This window comes from Struthio camelus, chromosome 21, assembly GCF_040807025.1.
Source record: "Struthio camelus isolate bStrCam1 chromosome 21, bStrCam1.hap1, whole genome shotgun sequence".
Taxonomy (NCBI): Eukaryota; Metazoa; Chordata; class Aves; order Struthioniformes; family Struthionidae; genus Struthio; species Struthio camelus.
Window position 1 is genome coordinate 5,877,174 of NC_090962.1, and position 21,381 is coordinate 5,898,554.

At 40.8% G+C, this 21,381-nt stretch overlaps 2 protein-coding genes across 16 annotated transcripts in view; both read left to right on the forward strand.

Moving 5' to 3' along the window:
- UBE4B (ubiquitination factor E4B) overlaps window positions 1-9,530 on the forward strand; it is a 43,557-nt gene extending 34,027 nt beyond the window's left edge. For all 4 annotated transcript variants that reach the window (XM_068915592.1, XM_068915591.1, XM_068915594.1 and 1 more), the window contains 10 exons: window positions 694-821; window positions 1,232-1,330; window positions 1,530-1,765; window positions 2,487-2,613; window positions 2,884-3,028; window positions 4,185-4,319; window positions 4,714-4,905; window positions 7,639-7,813; window positions 8,397-8,543; window positions 8,969-9,530. In XM_068915592.1, the coding sequence (XP_068771693.1) occupies window positions 694-821; window positions 1,232-1,330; window positions 1,530-1,765; window positions 2,487-2,613; window positions 2,884-3,028; window positions 4,185-4,319; window positions 4,714-4,905; window positions 7,639-7,813; window positions 8,397-8,543; window positions 8,969-9,030 (1,446 nt within the window). In that variant the 3' untranslated portion in view covers window positions 9,031-9,530. The remainder of the gene's footprint in view (window positions 1-693; window positions 822-1,231; window positions 1,331-1,529; window positions 1,766-2,486; window positions 2,614-2,883; window positions 3,029-4,184; window positions 4,320-4,713; window positions 4,906-7,638; window positions 7,814-8,396; window positions 8,544-8,968) is intronic.
- A 4,815-nt stretch (window positions 9,531-14,345) lies between these two features.
- KIF1B (kinesin family member 1B) overlaps window positions 14,346-21,381 on the forward strand; it is a 99,012-nt gene continuing 91,976 nt past the window's right edge. For 8 of the 12 annotated variants that reach the window (XM_068915718.1, XM_068915725.1, XM_068915720.1 and 5 more), the window contains exons 1-3: window positions 14,364-14,597; window positions 18,582-18,661; window positions 19,587-19,772. In XM_068915718.1, the coding sequence (XP_068771819.1) occupies window positions 18,622-18,661; window positions 19,587-19,772 (226 nt within the window). In that variant the 5' untranslated portion in view covers window positions 14,364-14,597; window positions 18,582-18,621. Of the gene's footprint in view, window positions 14,598-18,581; window positions 18,662-19,586; window positions 19,773-21,381 lie in introns of all 12 variants that reach the window. The other 4 variants (XM_068915721.1, XM_068915723.1, XM_068915727.1 and 1 more) reach the window with 1 other exon arrangement.

A 21,381-nucleotide genomic window follows, 5' to 3' on the forward strand; every position in this document is an offset into this window, starting at 1 on the left:
CCTATTTTGTGTCTTGATGTTTAAATGCAACTTCCCACAGATAGTTCTTGAAAGTGGTGCTTATTCTTATAGCATAGTATGTTTTGATCGCTCTAGATAGCAGTCATGATACAATGGATTGTTAATAATGATTTAAAAAACACAAAGTAACACCAAGATTAACTTAGCCAGTATTCCTGAGAAAGAAGAAAATACTCTTCTCTCCATCTTTTTGGAGAGATAACAGCAAAGGAATGGAGATTTGCTTGGGGGCATGTGTGTGCACAGTCCATGCCTAAGCTAGTGTTAGAATTCTTGAATGCTTAATCTCACGTAGAGTTCTTGCAAAGATGAGTGCCATAGGGTTTGCGTTGAATCTGTGTCCTGATTAGGTCTTTCTGGTATAAATGGAGAAAACTTCCTTGCTGTATCATCAGGATGACTTCAATTGCACGTTTTCAGACTTTAATATCTATTTCTTTCGTTGTTTCTTAAAGCTAATGAAAGGCTCTGTCTTTGCGACTCTGAATTACGTGTGTCTGTCTGTCTTGATATATTGGGCATTGAGTGCTCTGTCGTCTTAATATAACAGCATAGTTTAAGAAAAGACTGTTGTGTAATGGTTCGCAAATGCGTTGATTAGCTTGGATAGGCTTGACCTGCATATGATGTTGTGTCTTCTCCTGCGTTAGTCTTTGTATCTGTCCTCTGCAGAAACTGGTGAGGTGCAAGGCTTGTGCGGATGCTGGTTTGCTGGATGAGAACTTTCTTAGGAGATGTCTGAATTTCTATGGCATGGTGATTCAGCTGATGCTTCGCGTTCTCGACCCTGCCTATCCCAAGTGAGTGCCAGGATTGTCTGTGTAAATTGCATCAAAGATATTTCAGATCGTGATGGATTGTTTACTGAATTTAGCAGTTCTGGAATTGTAATTAGCTTTGTCAGTGACTGCATTCTTACGTAATTGTTTCTTCAATTATTTATGTCAGTGACATACATTCTTACCTAGAATGTTTGTCTTATTTACAGGTTCAATTGCAGTTGTGGGGGGAGGAAACCCTCAACTATGTCTAGCAGATTCGAAGCACTGACATGGACTTCAAAAAAGTCTGACATTGACTTTTTAGAAGTCTTTCTGAATGTTTGTAAAGTGTTTGTGTTGGAGCATTCCACAGGAGAACGTGTGACACTTTCTGCTTAACCGTGATAGTTCACTGCCCCCTTTGTTATGGTGTCTCCTTTATTCAACAGCATAAAACTGCCTTTAGCTCCTGAAGTTCCGAAGGTGTTTGCAGCGCTGCCGGAGTTTTACGTGGAAGATGTTGCTGAATTTTTGTTCTTTATTGTACAGTAAGTAAAGTTATTCCTGGAAAAAAATTTATTTTACCCTTTATCCCGGTAGCAGGTGGTGTGCACACAAATAAATATGGGGTGTGAAGTTAACGTGCTAGCTAGTCTGTAGTTGTTATTCTAGTGCTGTTTTACCAGCAGTTAAAGATTGTGTTAGCTGACGTTGTGCAGATCTAGCTCCTCGTCTCTCTTTTTTCAGATATGCTCCTCAGGTGCTTTATGAGCCCTGTACTCAGGACATTGTAATGTTCCTTGTTGTGATGCTGTGCAACCAGAACTACATCCGAAATCCTTATTTGGTAGCCAAGCTGGTGGAAGTGATGTTCATGACAAATCCAGCTGTTCAGCCCCGGACACAGAAGTTCTTTGAAATGATTGAGAATCATCCCCTCTCCACTAAATTGTTAGTTCCCTCCTTGATGAAGTTTTACACAGGTAAGTGCGTTTTCTGTAGTCCTCCGAGTGATTCGGTGAGCTATGATCATTATAAGGCAAGAGGTTCTGTTAGTTGTTGTGACCTTTAAGAAATCCCAAGGTGGATCTTGGGTCTTGTAAAGACGAGGCTTTGTTACTCAAGAATCAGGGGAAAATTGCATTGCGTGGAGCCTAGAGAAGAATCCTAATCCACAGCTTGTTGTGCATTGACAGCTCTGGCATCATGGTTTGGTGTTAGCATTGTTTTGATGGTGTTTAGATTACAGGTTAGAAAGATTTTGTTTATTTTGTAAGGGTAGACTGGGAACTTAAACGTTCTGACGGTAGTCTTGCTAGCTGTATAGGTTTAGACATTATAAAGGGCTTTACGTGCTGAGAAGCAGCTATTTTGCTGCAGTGTTCCCTTGGTTTTCTCATTATTGAAATCTTGCACTATGGGGCAAAGAGCACAGTGGAGTTGAGTCAGGCAGAGCAGAAAGTATGTTTTTTGAGGTTTTTCTTCAGAAATGAGGTTGGTTGTGGATTAGAAAATGGGTAGTGCTTGCTCGCGTGGGGATTAAGATGGAGAGTTCTGAATGTGAATTGAATTTCATCTCTTGAAGCTTGGTGCTTGAAGCTCATCACATTGGGGATAGCAGGAAAGCGATGTAGCGTGTTACAAGTGAACATTGGTGGGGAAAGAGACTGCTCATTTCAGTTCTGGGATCTGTTACTTTTTCAGATGTTGAACATACTGGAGCCACTAGCGAGTTCTATGACAAGTTTACAATCCGCTACCACATCAGCACCATTTTCAAAAGTCTCTGGCAGAATATAGCTCACCATGGTACATTCATGGAAGAGTTCAAGTGAGTAAGAAATTGTGCATGGTGCTGCTTACTGTCAGGCAAGCTGCTGAGGAGACCATTACCATTGGGAATTTGTGATGCTGCTTTTCATTGTGTTTTGAACAGCAGCCCCTTCCAGAAGAACTCGAGTGTTTCTAAATACCGAGCTCTGGACACAAATCAACTTGGCTTGGGGAATGGGGTTACACAGCGCAGGAGTGTTACTGGGGTTGCAGTTTGCTCAGCGTACCCATCTACTCTGCAGTGATAATTGTGTTTCAATGCTTTCAGCTCTGGGAAGCAGTTTGTTCGCTACATCAACATGCTGATAAATGACACAACTTTCTTGCTGGATGAGAGTCTAGAGTCCCTAAAACGTATTCATGAAGTGCAAGAGGAGATGAAGAATAAAGAACAATGGGACCTGCTACCCAGGGTGAACAGAACTGTTTTTCAAAGTGCCCTTTACTTATTTCTAATAACTTTGTATGCAACCAGGGTATATGTGGTTGTTCTTTTGGGTTTTTTGTTTTAGTGGGGTTTTTTTGTTTTTTGTTTGTGTTTTTTTTTTAGCCTTAGCTTTTGGATAAGGGGCAGCACAAAAGAGCTGCTCATGAGAAGTGATTCTCAATGCTAATGCTTTTTTTTTTTTGCTGCCAATATGGCCATGGTCATTCTGGATGTCGTTCTGCAATAAAACATTCTGCATAGTTATGTTGTGGCTGGCAAAGAGTGATGTGAGAAGTGGAAATAGCATAAATTACTGTGCATTTAGAATTTTAAAACGAGAGCTTGGGACTTTAACCTTCTGGAAGGAGATTTTGGAAGATGCTTGCCAGTTGGGTTGACTTCAAGATAATGAAGCTTTTATTTTGTTAGTGCATTGATCCTGTGTAGATTTGGTATAGACAAAGAATTATACCGCAGAACTTAGCTTGATTAAATGATAATTGTGTGTGTTGACCCACCAATGTCAGATATTTCTATTTTAAGCTTACTGCCTGAAAAAAAAGTTAGAAACAAAAAGTTATAAAAGAAAGATCTTGTTTGTTGAATTCCTTCTGGTTTGCTCTCCTGAAACCTTTGTTCCTGTTTACGCCTACTAGCAAGGTAAAGCTGTTAATGTACTGTCAAAATGAGCTGGTACATAGTCTACAGGTTGTTTCAGTAGGGAGTGTTAATTGCTTATGATGATGCATAAATTAGAGAGAACCCCACTTGGCTCTTAGCTCCTAAGTTGGTTGTGAAGTATTGGCATTTGGATGGAGAGGAAGCATAACACAGTTTTGCAGTTGTGAGGATCAATTCCAGTATGTAAGGAGACTCGCTAAACGTGAAGTCTTGTGAAACAGTTTGTAGTCATTTTGACTGAAGCAGTGCTCCAGATAATTAGTGCAGTCTTTTCTTTAGTGTTAGGTAGTAAAAGGAAGCTGTTTCTTAAATTTTAAGATGTATCACATCTGGATTTGATTTGCAGTCTGTTTGTTTTTGTCTGCCTAGATCATGTCAGTGTTATGGTTAAGTTTGTCATGGTAATGAGGTAGGGAAATTCTATGGACTTAACTTGTAACCACTGAATGCTTATTTTGTAGGATCAGCAACAGGCTCGGCAGTCACAGCTTGCTCAGGATGAGCGTGTGTCTCGTTCGTATCTTGCCCTGGCAACAGAAACTGTTGATATGTTCCATATCCTTACCAAGCAGGTTCAAAAGCCTTTCCTCAGACCTGTAAGTCCTACTCAGATGTGACTTAGTATCTGCGTAGTTTCTAGTTTCTTTAATGTCTCTTCTATTGGGTAATGTTCCCAGAAATGTGTGGTAGCCCTTTGTCTCCCTTTTCCCCTTTCACCAGCTCCAAGTGCATTGAAATCAAATTGCTAATGAGGTAATTTGACATTATTAAGTGCAATTACCTGATTCACTCAGATGGTGTGGTAGTTCTAAGCAGAAGCTGTTCACATTATACACGCTTATTCATAAAAAAATAAAGACAAGAAGTTTATTGCAAGACCACAAAATAATTCTATTGGTTCATAATTCCTGATCTTGATGTATGCTGTTTTAATGATAATGTTAATCACTGCCTTCATGCTATGATCTGTATTTTGTTTTGGCCTTGTAGGAACTTGGACCACGACTGGCTGCTATGCTGAACTTTAACCTACAGCAACTGTGCGGCCCCAAGTGCCGTGACCTGAAAGTTGAAAACCCTGAGAAATATGGGTTTGAACCAAAGAAGCTGTTGGACCAACTTACTGATATTTATCTACAGTTAGATTGTGCTCGCTTTGCTAAAGCAATTGCTGATGATCAGGTGAGCTCCAGAGAGGAGAGGGGAGGGATGGAAGCATTTAGGAACTTTGCAGAATAAAGCTAGAAGAGTTTCATTCTACCCATATGCTGCCACCCACTAGATGTGCTTGCAACTTATTGTCTTGGGTAACTTATCTGTGTTCATGTCGCCTGTGTTCTTTGTACGTCGGTATGTTTTCAAAGTGTTTGTAAAGCTATGAAGATACTTAAACATATAAAACGCCCCACACAAACACGCTATACTTAATGAACATTCATTATTCATTAGCTACAGCCTCCTTATGAAGTGCCAGATGTATGTTGTCCTCATTTCCCAAGTGGGAAAATAAGCATACAAGTGGATTGGCTCCCCCCTTCCTCATGAAGAACATGCAAAACAAGCAGAGACGGCACTGGGATTTAGAGTCATTTCACAATCCAATGTGCGTTCTCTAGTCTAACAGTTTCCAAATTTTATATGCTTTTATGTCACTTTATTTAAATGGTTGTGTAATAAATTGACAAAACAGCATACATGAGGCAGTTAAGAAACCTTTCTCCTAATTCATGTGCCTTTTCAATCTTTTCAATGGTAGTCTTCAGAGCAGTATGTTAATTCGTAAAGTCAATAAGCCATTGCTTACTTCTGGGTTCTTGTAATGTTAATATGTCAGTTAAACTATTGAACTACATCTGTCCATCCCGATGTCTTATAATACAAACCTCTCAAAACAGAGAGAAAATAGTGTTATTCGTGTCTACTTGAAATTCTAATGGAAGCTGTTTTACAGTATGTAAAGCTTGGTTTGCATCTCTAGAGAAGCGGAGGTATCGGGGTAACTCGTGATCTTTTCTCTGTAATTATTTCAGTTCTGGTAATTTCGGGCAGCCTCAGTAATATTTGTGAAATAGACCTTGTATGTTTGTGTGTGTGTATATATACACGTGTGTGTGTACATATATATAAAATAAATACACAGTGCACTTTTAAACTGTTCAGTATATATGAAAATGAGAATGTTATCCATAATTCATTCATCAATGCTAGCCACAGCAAAACTCTCAGCAATTACGTGGGTATTAAAAAGGAAGAAGCCTGCTGGTGTGGAAATAGGAACAAAGCCTAATTAACAAAGTGGCCCCTCATAAAAAGGAGTGTGTGTGTGTCTAGTATCTTTTAAACCTTGAATGACAGAAAAGAAACACCAAAAAAACCTCACAATTGGTTAACAGCTCTTGGTATTAAACAAAAAAAAAAGGGGGGGCAGCCTGATGATGGAATGACCTCTCAAAAGCATTTTGATGCATCTCCCATTTGCAAATCCTTGCACGTAGCAGAAGGAATCTGAAAACGTTTACAGAGCCCTGGGCATACTGCCACAGTGCTGTTCTCCTCTCTGGGCTTGGCAAGGAGTTTGGGTGGGCACAGTGTGTCCTAAGTAGTGAATGGTATTTCAGGGAGATATATAGTATAGATTAGAAAAGTAGGGCTGTGTTGAACTCTTCAAAATTCACAAAGAAAATAGAAACTTGAGACCTACTGTGTTATGTTCATCTTTTAACTCAGCCTTGCAGTGCAGCATAAATAACAATATTTATTAAAAGGATATTGTCTAGATTATTAAGTCTTGTATCAAAATACAGCATTCAGAAGATAAAAGCAAATGCTGTGTTTAGAACATAAGCAGCTTACAAAAGTCCTTGCCTATTTTTTTTCTCTCTTTTTACATGAGTGATGCTTATTTCAGTTGAAGCTACAGGAAATGCATTTGGTCTCTATATATGTTGCACTAGGTAGCTGCGCAGTTCTGGGCAGTAGGCCGCTGTTCCTGCAGCGTGCTGCATGCTGCAACAGCTGGCAAGTTTCCAGCAGGTATTAGCTCCCTCTGTGAGTTGCCTTACTATTTTTTTTATAAGACTTTTTTTTTTTTTTGGCAGTAGGAGAAGGAATCTTTCTTTTCCAGTACTGCTTTGCATATTATCAGAGAAGTTAAGATTTCTTATCATCAGTATTCAGCAACTGCGTGGTATCAGTTAGCTTGTAATCCTCGTTTTTGTTGTAGAGTGCGTTTCGCTATTTTGCACTTGAGGGAACAGTAATGCACTTCCTAGTTTAACTTTCAGGGGAGAGTGGTGGATACATAACCCGTGCAGTACTTGGAGCTTGAGTGTGGAATAGGAACAGCTACTGCATCTATGTCCTCTTTTATTATGAGGCTCTCTTACAGCCAGGATGAACAGGGATGCTTATGATCTTGGAGACTGACGAGAAGTGTTTAGAGGATATTTACAGTAGCATAGAGAGCAATTCACTTCTTAAACTCTAGTTCTCCACTAGTACTTCAAAAAAAAAAATAATTATACTATATTTTCAGTAAAGACTTGTGAGAATAAGAACCCAGACAGGAGTAAAAACATGGATATTTAGTCTGAGGAATAGTTCCAGTGACTGCAGTCAGCCTCGATAACACCTACCCAATGTTGTTAGGACATTCAGTGTGTTTATTATTTCGTCCTGAACAGTTCTACGTTAGTGATGACCAGTACAAAAACGTAATAACAGCCTACTTGAAAGTTGGCACGAAAGTGGTAGGTGAAGCGATATCTACGTACTGCTTTTTGGCCTGGCATAAGGATCAATGAAACCTCAACCTTTCTTCTAAAGTTTTTAAAAAGCATTGAAAGATCCTTAGAATCTGATGGCATTTTAGGATACTGTAGCTGAACAAAGTTGTTTTTCATGTATTGTTTGTAGAGGTCCTACAGCAAAGAGCTCTTTGAGGAGGTTATTTCAAAAATGAGAAAGGCTGGAATCAAGTCAACCATAGCAATAGAAAAATTCAAACTGCTGGCAGAGAAAGTGGAAGAAATTGTTGCCAAGAATGCTCGTGCAGAAATTGATTACAGTGATGCTCCGGACGAATTCAGAGGCAAGTTGAGTTTTCTAAATACTGACTCTTTAAGAGAAAGGATTTTTTTTTTTAATGTTGTTTTGATACTAAATGTGAACGTACATTAGTAGAGACTATATATAGTTTCTGGAGTCTTGCATCCTTCTCCATTTCAATTAAATGGTTAAGTGAATGAAGAGAGCTAAGCTTCCCCCACTCCGGGACTGCACTGTCCAGTCCCAGCCAGCTCTTGGTTGCATGTATTTTGCAACAGATTTCGTAAGACTGTAAAATAGTAATAATAGAAAATCTGAAAACCATGTAGTTAAATGCTTAGCTTTCTTACTGTTCTCCTATATTTCTGAATTACGGCTAAATCCACTGTTGCCTTCTGTGACAGCCTTTTCCTCAGCAGTAATTACCTTTTCTGGAAATGATCCCTCTACTGGATGAAAGCTTTTCTCTGATGCTGGAACACTAGATGTGGTTCTGCTCTTTATGATGACTTCCTGCGACTTCAGTGATATATCTGATTGTATATCAATCTGTGCTCTGGTGTTGTGTGCAGATGAGACACGTAGCTATTGTCTTCAAGTTAACGATGAGACACTTCTGTCTTTAGATCCACTCATGGACACTCTGATGACCGATCCTGTGAGGCTGCCGTCTGGAACTATTATGGACAGGTCAATCATCCTGAGGCATCTGTTGAACTCTTCCACTGATCCTTTCAATCGTCAGACACTGACAGAAAATATGCTGGAACCAGGTAACCTTGCTTTTGACGTTTAGTGATGGAATTGTTGGTTTGGGGAAGCAATTTGTGTGCAATTTCTGTACTGTATGCGCTTAGAAAATAGAGATGCTGCCTCAGTAGGGTTAATAGTGCTTTCACTCCAACTCATAAAAGCAAGTTCTTTCGTTGTGTTTTCCTTTTATCTGAAAAAAAACTCTTTATGTTTGTAGCTACTGGGCTAATGGATATTGTTATGGTAGATAAATGAGCAATTTGCTTACTCAAAGCTATGCAGAAAATACATTGAGAGAGAAGGAAATGAAATCCAGAAGATACTTCTGATATGGTTTCTAGAAACAGGATGCTATTGGTCATGAGGAGCTTTCTCAGGGTGGTGGTATTACTGAACAATTTGACTGTTAAGTTAACCATTCTTTTTTTCTTCTTTATGTTATTAGTGCCAGAACTTAAAGAGCAAATCCAAGCCTGGATGAGAGACAAGCAGAATGCTGATCATTAATAATTCCCTTGCAGTGCACGCCAATGCCAATGGGAAGAACAGGGCGTGGGCTGGTCTGGTAATAGTGGAGCAGATACACTTTGAAAGCTATTGATGGGATTAGCATGCCCACTGGCACTGACTTGCAGTAGTGACCAGAAGCATGTGGACGAGAAGAAAAGCGGCTTAATTCTTGTACATATATTTAAGTGATAACGATGGTCAATAACATGGAGGACAAATTAGGAAGTTGCTTATGTTACAAAACTGTCCTTCAGTATGTCATGTTTTGGGGTTTTTACAGCTGAATTATTTTAGCAAAGATGGATCAGGGCAGCATCCCTTCAACCTTATTTTTTACAGCCAGATATCCGTTAATTTGATTGTGGTTAGAACCTTGGACATTTTGCTGCTAAAGTAACTTTTTCCTCTTTCCCTCCCTCCTTCCACCCTACAAACCTGCACTGCTGTCTTTTTTTTGTAATGCGAAAAAAAAAAAAAAATCCCTGTGAAAAAGAAAATCATTCCCCTGCCCTCAAAAAGAACATATTCTGTGCGATAACTGTGCCTGCAACAAAGTGTTAATCTTGGGATCGTATTTTTATATTATACATAGTCACATATTTGTTTTTTTAATTGGTGTTAGAAGACACAAGAATAATTTAAAAAAGGCAAAGATTGGACATGTGGATTTTAAGTTCTGGTTCTTTGAGATGTCACTTTTCTTTATGTTGATCTAGATGCTCTGGTATTTTTGAAAAGCCTTGTGATAGAAATGTGATAAAACAGCTGCCATGAATGAGATAGTTGGAATACCAGGATTTCAGTGACTTTTAAAAAAAAAATAAAATCCATTCTTTTAATGCTGAAGATATGATATATGCTAAATGACAGTTCTGAGCCATTAGAGCTTGTCCGCAGAGAGCAGATCCTTTTATTCTTGGAGGTTGCAGTTGGGGCAGGGATCATTTTTATGTTGCTTACCAATTTGTATCCATGGCTTGGCCTTACCAAAGCAAAAAGGGTGCAGGAAATGTAGAATTACATTTTTTTAAAAAAAATTAAAAAAAATCACAAACATTTTTGTATTACTGCCCCCTGCTTAAGATACTTGAATTTCCTTTTTAAAAAGGATTTGAAACCACAGTGTTTTAAAATTAAGTCTGTAAAAAAAGGTTGTTTTTCTTTTATTTGTTTTTTTTCCCGCTGTGTCCTCTGTTCAATTCCTGACTCTCTTGAACTACAATAAATGGTGATACACACTCACAGAGAATCTTTCCTTTGTCTTTCATTTAAGTGAGTCACTGAAAGTAGAAAAAAAAAAAAATTACAAATGATTGGGTGGCTTCGTTCAAGTTTCCCGATACTCATTTAGGATCCAGAGATAACTTGGTCAATTGTATGTGGAAAAACTGCCATGAACTCAAATATCAGTAGTACTTCAAACTAATGAGTTTCCACAAGTAGGTGAGTTTTGTACCTAATGGTAGTTACCTTGGCAGGCAGTGACCGCGCTCCAGGGGGAATTCTGGTCATATTATAATACAATGCTGACCTTTCAGATGTGTAAGTAATTTCAAGTTAACACGTTGAGATGCGGTGGTGTGTGCTTGTTTCTTTTTTGAGGGTGGGGGGGAAGATTCTGAAGGTTGTGGCTACATGGATTGTTGAACAGAGAAGATTGTTCTGTCACTCTTTGGTTTCTTAATCTGCGCTCCTTTCACAAATTCAAATCCCCCTCTTCCTCCCCAACAGTCACAGAACAAAACCTGCTATGTTTTTACCTGCAAATTGTCATTCAGCATCCAAGTCCATCATAGTTTCCGAACATGTTATAATGTGTGCAGTGAGCTATATCTTTCACGTTTATCACTTGAAAATGTGTCAATCCAGGTATTACAGAAGACATGAAAGCTGACATAAGTGGCTAAAACAATTTTATCTGGAGAACAAAGTATCAAATATTTCAGAAAGGTGTGGATTTAGGCACCTACTTTTCCAAAATCAACATTCATGGACAGAATAATGAAATATATTTTAATACAAGCATTTGAAATAGTACCATTATATTGCTGTCTTTTGGGTGCAGAAATGTATCAGTAGCCTGTCCTTTGGTGGATAGTAGATGTTTCAACAACTTAGAAAGCTAACCTTAGTATTGGACTAAGAATGAATCCTGCATAAAAGCTTATCAGCTTCAGGAAAACTCTTAGCTTTTTAGTCCATTTAATACAAGCTGTACTTTTTTGCAATTTTGCAATCAAATTTTATTACAATAAAAATAAAATTAAGCATCCAGCAGTTAATTGATATTTTCAGTGGTAATGTATTGAGCTTTGACGCTTACATGCATCTACAGAATCTGAGGAGTTTTGATCTGTGAATTGCGCAATAAATTGCTCATCTCAGTATGGGCTACCTTCCATGAACTTTGCAAAATGTGTCCTTCCAGGAGAAGTTGAAGTTAAAACATTGTATCACTGGTCTGTACTTGCCCTCTAGTTATGTGACTAGAGGGATTACTAAGCCAAGTTCTAATGCTGGTATTGATAAAATACAGTGCAATTGATTCTATTATATCATAATTTACTCTTATGTAATAACAAAATTTACAACCCTGTTGCCAACTATACACTGCTGGCAGCAAGGACAGCCTGTGATGCTGTTAATAGCAGGATGACAGCGCTGCTTTAGCCAATAACAAATTGAGTCCCCTCAGTTCCCGCGAGCATTACACTACAATATAGTAAGTCTTCCTTTTCCTTATCATTTGGCGTAAACCTACCCTGTTTCCTGCCTTTAAGCAGTCTTCCCAATTTTAGGTAGCACATCACAGCGACTTGAGTAACCAATTATCCTTGTTTGTAGTAATAAATGCAATAACTTTTTCACAGTACTGCTTGCTCTCATTGTTCTGGTATGATAATGCTCAAAAGCGGTTTCCTTGTACTGGGAAGTTGTTGGGTTTTTTTTTCAGGGGGGGGAAAGAAATATCTAAATTACTTTAAATCTGCATATGCTTGTGTGAAGTTACTAATCAGTCTGTGTGCTAAGTGCTGCAGGGCTATATGCTGTTTGTCAGAAGCTCATGGACCGAGAAAGATTGCCCCTTTTCTGGAGGGGAATGGACACATTCATTGCTAAAAAGCAGGATTCAGAGGTAGAGTACTGAAACAGAACTCCAGCTAAATGCATCTTGAATAGGTTTAATTCTATATTATTCTAGGAGAGCTGACTTTCAAAAATTATATTGAGAAGGCTAGTCAAAGCAAGGCCTGATCTAATTAAATTGAGAGGAAAATATGTAAGTTCTTTAATTAAAAGGTATTACAGCCAACTGGATGAGGGTTGCTTTAATACCTTACCACCTTCCAGCTGAATAGACTTGATATTTAAGGATCAATTTTTCTCTCTCTCACTGTCTCACTTTGCGATAAGTGACCTCCCAGATCCTATAGAGCATGCATCATATGTCCTTTGGTATCTTCTTTCTACAACTAAAGCTAGGTTTTCTCTGAGCATTCCTGGAAGATTTTTCAAGTCACTGTAAATGAGCAGCCTTAGAACTAACATGCTGGAACTGTTCTATGTAATTAACCTCAAAACTTTAGGAAACAAGGAAGTGGTGCGTGAACTATTATTTGTAAGAGAGAGTATGCAAAGTTTGCAAAAGTAAAATTAACCACCCTATTGCCATGGAAGAGTACAGCACATGCTCAGTATTGTAAGTTGCCAGTTCATAGATAGCTTTCCAGTCTTTTTTTTTTTTTTTTTTAAGAGTATTGTAACTCACCTAATTGTGCATGGCCCTAGATAGATATTAACGCAGCTAGAGCACACTAATGTGCACACTGCCAACTCCATTTTCCTGTCAATAGGGAGTATTCCAAAGCTCGAAGAATGGTATTTTCTAGGACATGCAAAACCTACCCCTATTGCTTTGCTGGTTCTGCAGCAATGCATCCTTGCCAGCCGATGCTCAGCTGTGCTCTTGTAGGCTTTTGCACACAATGGCTGAACTGCAGTGGGGAAGCACACACGGTCATAAGACGGGCTAGAGGAAAAATTACTGTTCACCCAACAGAAAGCAACTAGTAATGCATTCTTCCAAGCAACTGTAAACGATGGGGAACACATGAGAGACTAATATAGTTACCAGCCCAGGGACCTGTGAACAAAAATAAACCTTGTTCTGAAGCCAGAAGTCTCAAGTACCGAATGTTCTCAACAGTTCAGATTTGATTTGTAAATGATGGTGTGTGTGTGTGTGTGTGCATGGAAAGTAATGAAGGTATTTCATGTAATACATGCTTTTTCTTAAAAATGCTGGTAAGGTTAAGCATACGGCTATTCCTAACAGCACAAATGAATAAAGTACTAATGAAAAGGAGGAGTGTTTGAGTGGAGATTATTGCCACAACGATCAGTTTTTAATATAAGACAGAATATGTGTGGAATTTTAGAGTATGAGAATTTATGAACACCATTGTAACACCCAATTACATAAAAATGCATTATGAAATCTGCAGAAAATATCTTAGGCTGCCCCCCCACCCCCCCCCCCAAAAAAAAAAAAACCTCTGAAGGCGGGGGGGAAATATTTTTTCCTTCGGGTACATATCGCTGCTGTCGCTGGGCCTTACTTCGATTTCTCAGTGGGCCTCTGAGTCCTACTGAAAGGGCCTGGGGATGGCAGAGGTACGATTCGCTGGTCCGGGCACGGTTTTCAGGGCGGGTGGGCAGGCCTACCTGCCACTTGGCCCTTTAAATCGGGGCGGACGCCCAGAAGCCGTTAAAAATCGCAGTTTTTTCCGTCACATGGGCCCGGTTTGCGCTCGCCGCCTCACGGCCCCGGGGCCCCGCCCGACCCCCCCCCCCCACACACACACCGTGCGCAGGCGCTGCCGCCGCCGCCAGGGGGCGCGCAGGCACACACCGGCGGCGGCGCGGTGATGCGGCCCCGGGGGGCGGGAGGGAAGGTGTCTAGCGCCGCTCTTGATTGGTTAAAAGACGGGCGACGCGAATTCTGCCCTGAGCTCTGATTGGCTGAAGCGGCGGAGGCCCCCCCCCCGTCCGACTTCGCCGTGCCCCTGAGGCTCGGCGGAGGGATTGATTCAGGGGGAGGGGCGGGGCCGCAGCGTCGAGGGCCGGCATCGCCTTGGAGCCGAGCAGCGTCCTCCCTTCTTCCGGGCGGCGATTGGCTCCCGGTCGTGTCAAGCCGTGATTGGCACGGCGGAGGGCGGGCGCACACCTATTGGCCGCGCGGCGATTGGCCCGTGAGGAGGGGCGGGAGGCAGGGGCGAGTGGCGATTGGCCCCGCGAAGGCGGGGAGCGGCGCGCAGCGCCGCCTTCCTGTCAGTGTGGGAGCGGCGCTGTGGGGAGCGCGTCGCTGCGCTCGGTCCTCCCGGCGCGGCCTTTCTCCGTTCACCCGCTCCCCGCCCGGCGGCGGGCGCTCTGCCGGCTCGGCGTAGCTAGGCGGCGAAGCGCGATGGGGCTGCCCGGGCTCCCCCCCTTCCTCCGCCCCGCGCTGCGCTCCTTCGCCGGCCCTGCCGGGTGCTGACAGCGCCCGCGGCCCGCGGACGTCCCAGGTGAGGGGCGGCCGCGCGCGGGGGCGGGGGGGGGGCGCGACCCAACGGTCGGCGGCGGCCGTTGGCGGGGCCGGGTGCGCGCGCGCGCGCTGCTGCCGGCAGGGGCGCCGCGCCGCGGGGGGGCGGCGGGGCCCGGGGGCAGGGGCTGCCGCGGTGAAGGGGGCTGTCGGCCCGGCCTGGCCTGGCCTGGCCTCGCAGCTGCTTCTTCCCCTGCCTTCCTGCCGCTTCCCCGCTGGCGCCGCGAGCCATGGCGCTGCAGCCGCTTCCCCTACTGGACCCCGTCCTGGAGATGGCCTCATTTCTCCGGCCTTCCTCCCCTTGCCAGGCGGGGGGAGGCGGAGGCGATAACGGCTTGATTAGGAGGAGACACGGCCCCCCCGTGCCAGCTGGGGACGGCTGCACGAACCAAAAGGGGTTGCGTGTTCCCCCCCCCCCCCCCCGGCTGTTTTTTTCGGCCCCTCTAGGTGGTGGATTCGGTGCCGGGATTCAGTGCAGCACCATCACCGAGGCAGCCATGTTGGGATGATGATCTGACAATCCTGGGTGAGCTGAGGCAGGAGGCAGCGCAGGAGACAGAATGACAGGCCTGCTAGTGTGGGGGGTCACTGGCAGAATATAGGTATTAAACTGAGGTCGGAGGACTGATGTTTGCCCGATGCACGTGGTGAATTTTGCATCTGCCCTCCAGAAAGGGGAGTCAAACGTTGAACAGCATTCATACTGTTTTTTTTTTTTAAATTCGGTTGTTTTTGTTCTCTCTTTTTTTTTTAGTTAAATTATTTGTAGCCATATGTTTATATGATCTGATTTTCAGTTCAAGTTTTGCACCTGCACTCAATTTTCATCTACCATCATCACTTTAGATTAAAGTACAAAAATAGCAGTTTGTAGTGTTTGAGTTGATACAACTGCTATCTCTGACTGTCATCAATACCTGGTCCTTGGTGGAGGACCTAAAATTGGATTCCCTGTGGTCCTCTTGTTCATAAATCCCTGCTGCTCTGAACAGCTGTTTTGCTAACTTTCCATAGACTAATCTCTGTGCTTGTTCCTTTTCTTTCTTTAGAGCTGATGTAGTGATTAAGTTACAAGTGTAGGAAACAATTTTTTGTGTTTAAAAGTTAGCACGTTTTCTGGTAGACATACTATATTCTTTGTTTCCTTTACAAGTATGACACAATGGCTGGCTGTGTTGAATGCAAATGACGCTTCTTTTGTGATGCGTTTTTTTTATTTGAATGTAGAGAGTGAGATTCTGAGCTTTATTTTGTAATCGTTTTGAGTTTGTTTTAAACTTGTCTGATGATGTTAATAATTTGACTCTTCAAATCCCTATTTGACCTTTAGCTTTGTTTCAAACAAGAGCAATATCTTTTGTGTTTTGATGCTGCATGAAAACTGATTTCTCAGAACTTTCAGATATATAAAAATTTTAGAATCAGTCTTAATGAAAAACTTGTTTCAATAAACATTTGTTTGTAAAGTCGGAATCAAATTTCAAGTGCTTGAGACCCACAAAGGGAGAGTGTCTGTTTGTTAGCTTGAATACTAGAAAGCAGACAAGATATTTGGATAATTTGTTTAATGATAGGCTTTAATATTAAAAACCTCACTGTGCAACTTATAGGGTGTATGGTGAATATCTTTTAATAGTAGTTTAAAATAAGATTAGTAGAAAGCTGTCTTCTCTCAGACGTGTAGGGTTTGCTTGTGAGCTGACTAAATGCTCAGGTATTGCTTACATCCAGTTTTAGAGCCAGGGGTTATATCATGGTAAGGATTCAAACATGCAGGTCTTTTCTTTGACTTGGTTCTTGTTTGGATTCCTACAGGAGAAACATTAAAAGATGCACAGTTAGTAGACTCTTTCCAAGACATTAAGGGAATGGTTCATTGCAGAATGAATGGCAGCCTTCTAAGCCTGTAACAAATAGGAGAGACTTCATCTTTTAAGCTTGTATCAAAGACTGTAGTAAGGATTTTATTTGCCTCTGTTGCAAGTTATGTCTCCTCTTACCACTGCATAGACAGTGTTTTGTAACAGTAACAGGCGCTACTGAGAAAGGTGAAACTTGGAAAGCTAGTTGCAATTTATTACTGATTTCTGTGATACTTTACCTGTTCAACTTGGTCTCGTTTTGCCTTATTTTGTCATTCTGCATGATGAAGGCAGGGCTGCCTTTATCAAGTGTCAGGAGGACCGGTTAAAGTTGTGATTAACTGAAAAACACTAGCTTTAATTTATGAGAAACTTGGAAAAAAAACCCATGGTTTTGGGCTAATTTTCATGTTAATGAGTATTAAATCTTGCATAGTGAGATGATGTCAAAACATCTGAAGTCCATGTGCAAATGTAAACATGCATTTTGTTTACTTCGGCTGTGAAAAGTAGTAGACCTGAGAGTGAGATAGAAAATGAAATGCAGTAATTACAAATGAGCATAAAAAGATAGGGTTGGAAAAAGTTTGTAACTTCAAAGGCTACCGATGAGGGATTTTTTTAATGCTGATATAGGTGATCTTGTTCTATGAAAATTTTTTAACATCTGTCTTCAGAACAAAGTTCTTGTTTAGCTAGTGCGTATTGAATCCTTGGTGCTGTGCTTTGCTTTTTTATTGTGAATAGGGTGTATACTTGTGAGATTACTTCCCCCTATTTTAGCGTGCTCTTTGTTAGAAAATGATTTTGTTAATTGAAATGGCAATACATTTTCAGGTTGCTTAAGGCACTTTTAGAGAACGTTTCATTGGACAGTACAATAACTGTGTTCTTCAGCTGCTCTTTGGTTAGAGTGGGGATAGCATTTTGTAAAAGTACTTTTATTTGTGAGGGTTTTCCTTGTCCCTGATCATAAGCTGATTTGGCCTTAGATCTTTCAGTACAGGCTAATGAGTCCTGTTCTGCTATTAGGGTTTTTTGTTTTTCATTTTCTCTGCTTCTGGTAGTCTGAAGGATTAAAAAAGAATAAAATATAAGGTAGCATTGATTGCTTCTTTGTTATGATTTGTGTGCTAGCTTTGAACTACACAAAGTATGTCTAGTAGTAGCTAAGCTTGGTTTTGCAGGAAGGGAGCTGATTGGTCTTCAACAGTTTTATTGCTGTTTCATGTTAAAGAAAATTAAAATAAATATTAATCCATTGATCTGTGCATTGATGAATCGAGGGCTTTTAAAGTTGCCTTTCTCAGTTGCTCTGTGTTTCTGGTCTCTATTATGTGCCTGAGCTTTTAGTGAGACTTCTTAAAATTGTGCGCAAACAACAGTTGAGTACTTAGTTGGCTGTATGACTCTCTGGTGACTGGCTTGTTCTACCAGTTTGCTGTATCATTGACATTGAAATTTAATTGACTTGTTCCTAAAGACATTCCTATTCTAATAGTCTGGCAAGATACCTCGGTAACCTACTAAAATAAGGAATGCTTTAAATTACTTCTCCTACTCCATGGAGTTATTTAATTTCCACCTTCACCATGTGATGGCATTAATGAAGTAATGCAGTTTTTATTAAAATCTTCTGTACTGTGTGAAAATGTGTCATGGCTTGCATTAAGAATGCCTAAGTATCTTTACCAGCTGGAGAATTTCCTACAGAGTTGAAATGCTTCTACTTTTTCTCTGCTAGTACGTTTTGTGATCTTGTAGCATTGTGAATACAACCATGAAATGAGCGTTTCACTGGGTATGTGGAGCATCGTTAACGATAAAAGAAGTTTGGGGGTTTTCTGGGCCATGTATACTGTTTCACACCGGGGTAAAGTTCTGTCCATATTGGCTTAGATTCAACACAGAAATGGCTGCCTTAAGTTAGACCCAAAATTCATCTAGTCCAGAATTCTGTGTTTAGCAGTGGCCAGTAGCAGAAACTTAGAATGTAAGACTAAAGGAACCATATAATAATGTTCCTCAATGTAGTCTTCCAGGTTCTGAGAATCTGTATCTTGGAGACTTCTTGAGACAAGTGTTGGTCCATTTGTTTTTACTAGCTCCTGATGACTGGAATTTGTCTGATGGCTTTTTGAGCCCATGTTAAACTCAAGTACTGACAGCATCCTGTGGCAGAGAGGTAAACTGCTTAATTATAGGCTGGTCGAAAAATGATGTTCTTATGAAAAGGTTGGGCAGGGGAGATGAGAATCAATACAATTGAACCAATATTTTATTCTTACATTTCGGTACAATGGCAAATAGACATGCCTTGAGGTTTGGGTCCTGGGTGTCATGGATAGTTCCCTGCCAACTACAATGCTCCATCATTTGGACGTGGTAGGATTTGAAAAACAAGTGTTTTGATAGTGACTTGAAGATGCATTCAGTGGTTAACATTTGCTGAAGATTCAGGTAGTAATGTACCCTGAAGGCAATAGTTTTTGACACCTCTTCCCCCATAAGAAGTACTGTGTTCTTTAAAGATCACTAGAGATGCAAATAGTTATTGAGTTTTATTCCTCTTTGAAAAGAGGAGCTTCCCAGGAGCACAAAGGTGCATTAAAGTTGCTATGTACACCCCTTTTTATGGAAGGGGGACCACACTTGTGCTTTACTTTTACTGTTATTGCTAATGCACTGTTGCAGCAAGGATTGACAACTAGAGAACTTAATGTGTAGCATAGTAGCTAGCTTATGTTGAAATCGAAGCAGCTGTATCTTTACTGCTAAAATTATCTTTGTTAGGTTAAGCCTAACACATGTTGCAACCAGATCTTCATTTTAATATTAGCCTCTCTTCTTTCTGGGAAGAAAACCAGATAACGAATACAAGCCTGTTTGTACACTTCAAAAGAACTACTTTGGATGACAGAAACTTCTGGTTAGGGAGACAGCATACAGGTGCTGATCAATATATTTCCAGTTCTGTCTTTGAAGCAACAGCCTGGGGTGGGGGGACAGCCAGCACTAGGGGGAATGAAGTGATTTTGTACCTCCCCGTTTTTTATCAGCATCTTAAACATGATAGTTGTAAATAACTAAATCATATTTTTCTTCTTTAGAAAACGCCAGGAAGAAGGCAAACTTGAAAAACTCTAACCCCTTCGCTTTTAATTTCTCGACTGCACTGCAACTGATCAGAATGTCGGGGGCTTCTGTGAAGGTGGCTGTTCGGGTCCGGCCCTTCAATTCCCGAGAGACCAGCAAAGAATCCAAATGTATCATCCAGATGCAAGGCAATTCAACAAGTAAGTTCAGTGTAATCTCATAATGGAGTCTTTCTCTTGGCTCTCCCTCCCTGCCTAATCCTCGTCTTCTGATCAGACTAAACTGATTACTGTGTACATTACATCATCTGGCATAACCCTTTTAGGGAAGCTTCTTCTCATGTGAGGCTGCCATTACAAACTTAATTATCTCTAAATTTAACTAAAAAGTCTAAATGATGAGAATCTCAGTTTTGATGCAGATGCTTATGGTGTTTGCTCATGGCGAGGTGAAAATTCTGTAGAAAGATTAGGATACTGAACTGAAAACTTTTTGTTAACATCAATGGATAGGAATATAATGTAGACTGACAGATAGAGGGACACAGTGTAGGCTACCCTGTATGAGATCGTTGTGGTGTGACTTGTGCTTAGGTCTACTGCTTTAGGTCTTGGTGTGCTTATTCTGCAGTCTGTGCAGGAATGTTTAGGAGCATAATTTGTGTGAGAAAGCTGAGGGAAAAGGATGTCTACCGAATTAGATGACTAAGCTACAGCCAAATGACAGACTAAATAAAATCTTCTTATTTTCTAACCAACTAAAAGCATTAAAGTTACTAAACAGTTATTGTGGATCAAATTTTCCTTGATGACTGACCTGAAATATAGAGAAGAAGAAACTTCTATGGAAAACTGAATGTGGGCACAGCATTTACTACTTCCTTTTTTACGTACTTCTGAAGTCTCAATTGGTATTTATTCCACTTTATGCAGCGTCGCTTACACGTGACCAAACTAAAAGCTATACTTAATACTGCTCTTCTATGGTAATTTTTCATTTTCAGCTAATGAAGTAGTTTCTTCTTGTTGGTATCTGTAGGAGATGACGCTCTAATAGCGTTGAGTTACTTCTATCTGTTTTTATTGCTTATGTTTGTTTGCAAACAGGAGGTTATGTACAGGCTTCCTTTTTTTTTTTTTTTTTTTTTTTTTTAGCCCACGCTGTACCTCAACCTGCTTCTGCAATGGAATTTAAATCCTGGTTGTGGTGCCGGTCAAATCATATACAATGTTTGTGATATCGCTGAAAGAGGAATTATGCAAAAGGGGGAGCACTTCTTTCAGTGCAGTTAATTCTTATCTTCAGACCTTTTGTGAAATATTGACTGGCAAAACAATTTTTTAGTTTGAATTTTAAAGTTGCCATTTAAAAGAAGAAAAAATGTTTAGAAGTCCTCTCATGTATACATATTAAAAGAAACGCATGCCTCTTATCCAGACGTTATCTGCCAACTTTCAAACCAGACCAGTGTAGAATGGAAGAACTGTTGAGTCCATTTGATGGCATTTGTAATGGAAATGCCAGCAAGCTCTAAGCTACAGTAACACTGCTGGGTGCCACTATAATGGGTTTTCTTGCTGCTGTCATGACTTGACAACAGAAATTTTAGAAGCTTAAGATTTTCTAACTCCAGGAGCCTATGGAAACTGCTTGCTTGTTGTACAATGACAAGGATGACCTGTGAATCTCTGACAGTCAATCTGTCAACTGATTTGAAGCGCGTTTTGGACAAAAAATGCTCGTTCTGTTGCCTGAATGCTAGGGCTACACTATAGTGCAGCTGTAGCTGCACAGTGGGGTTGTTTTGTT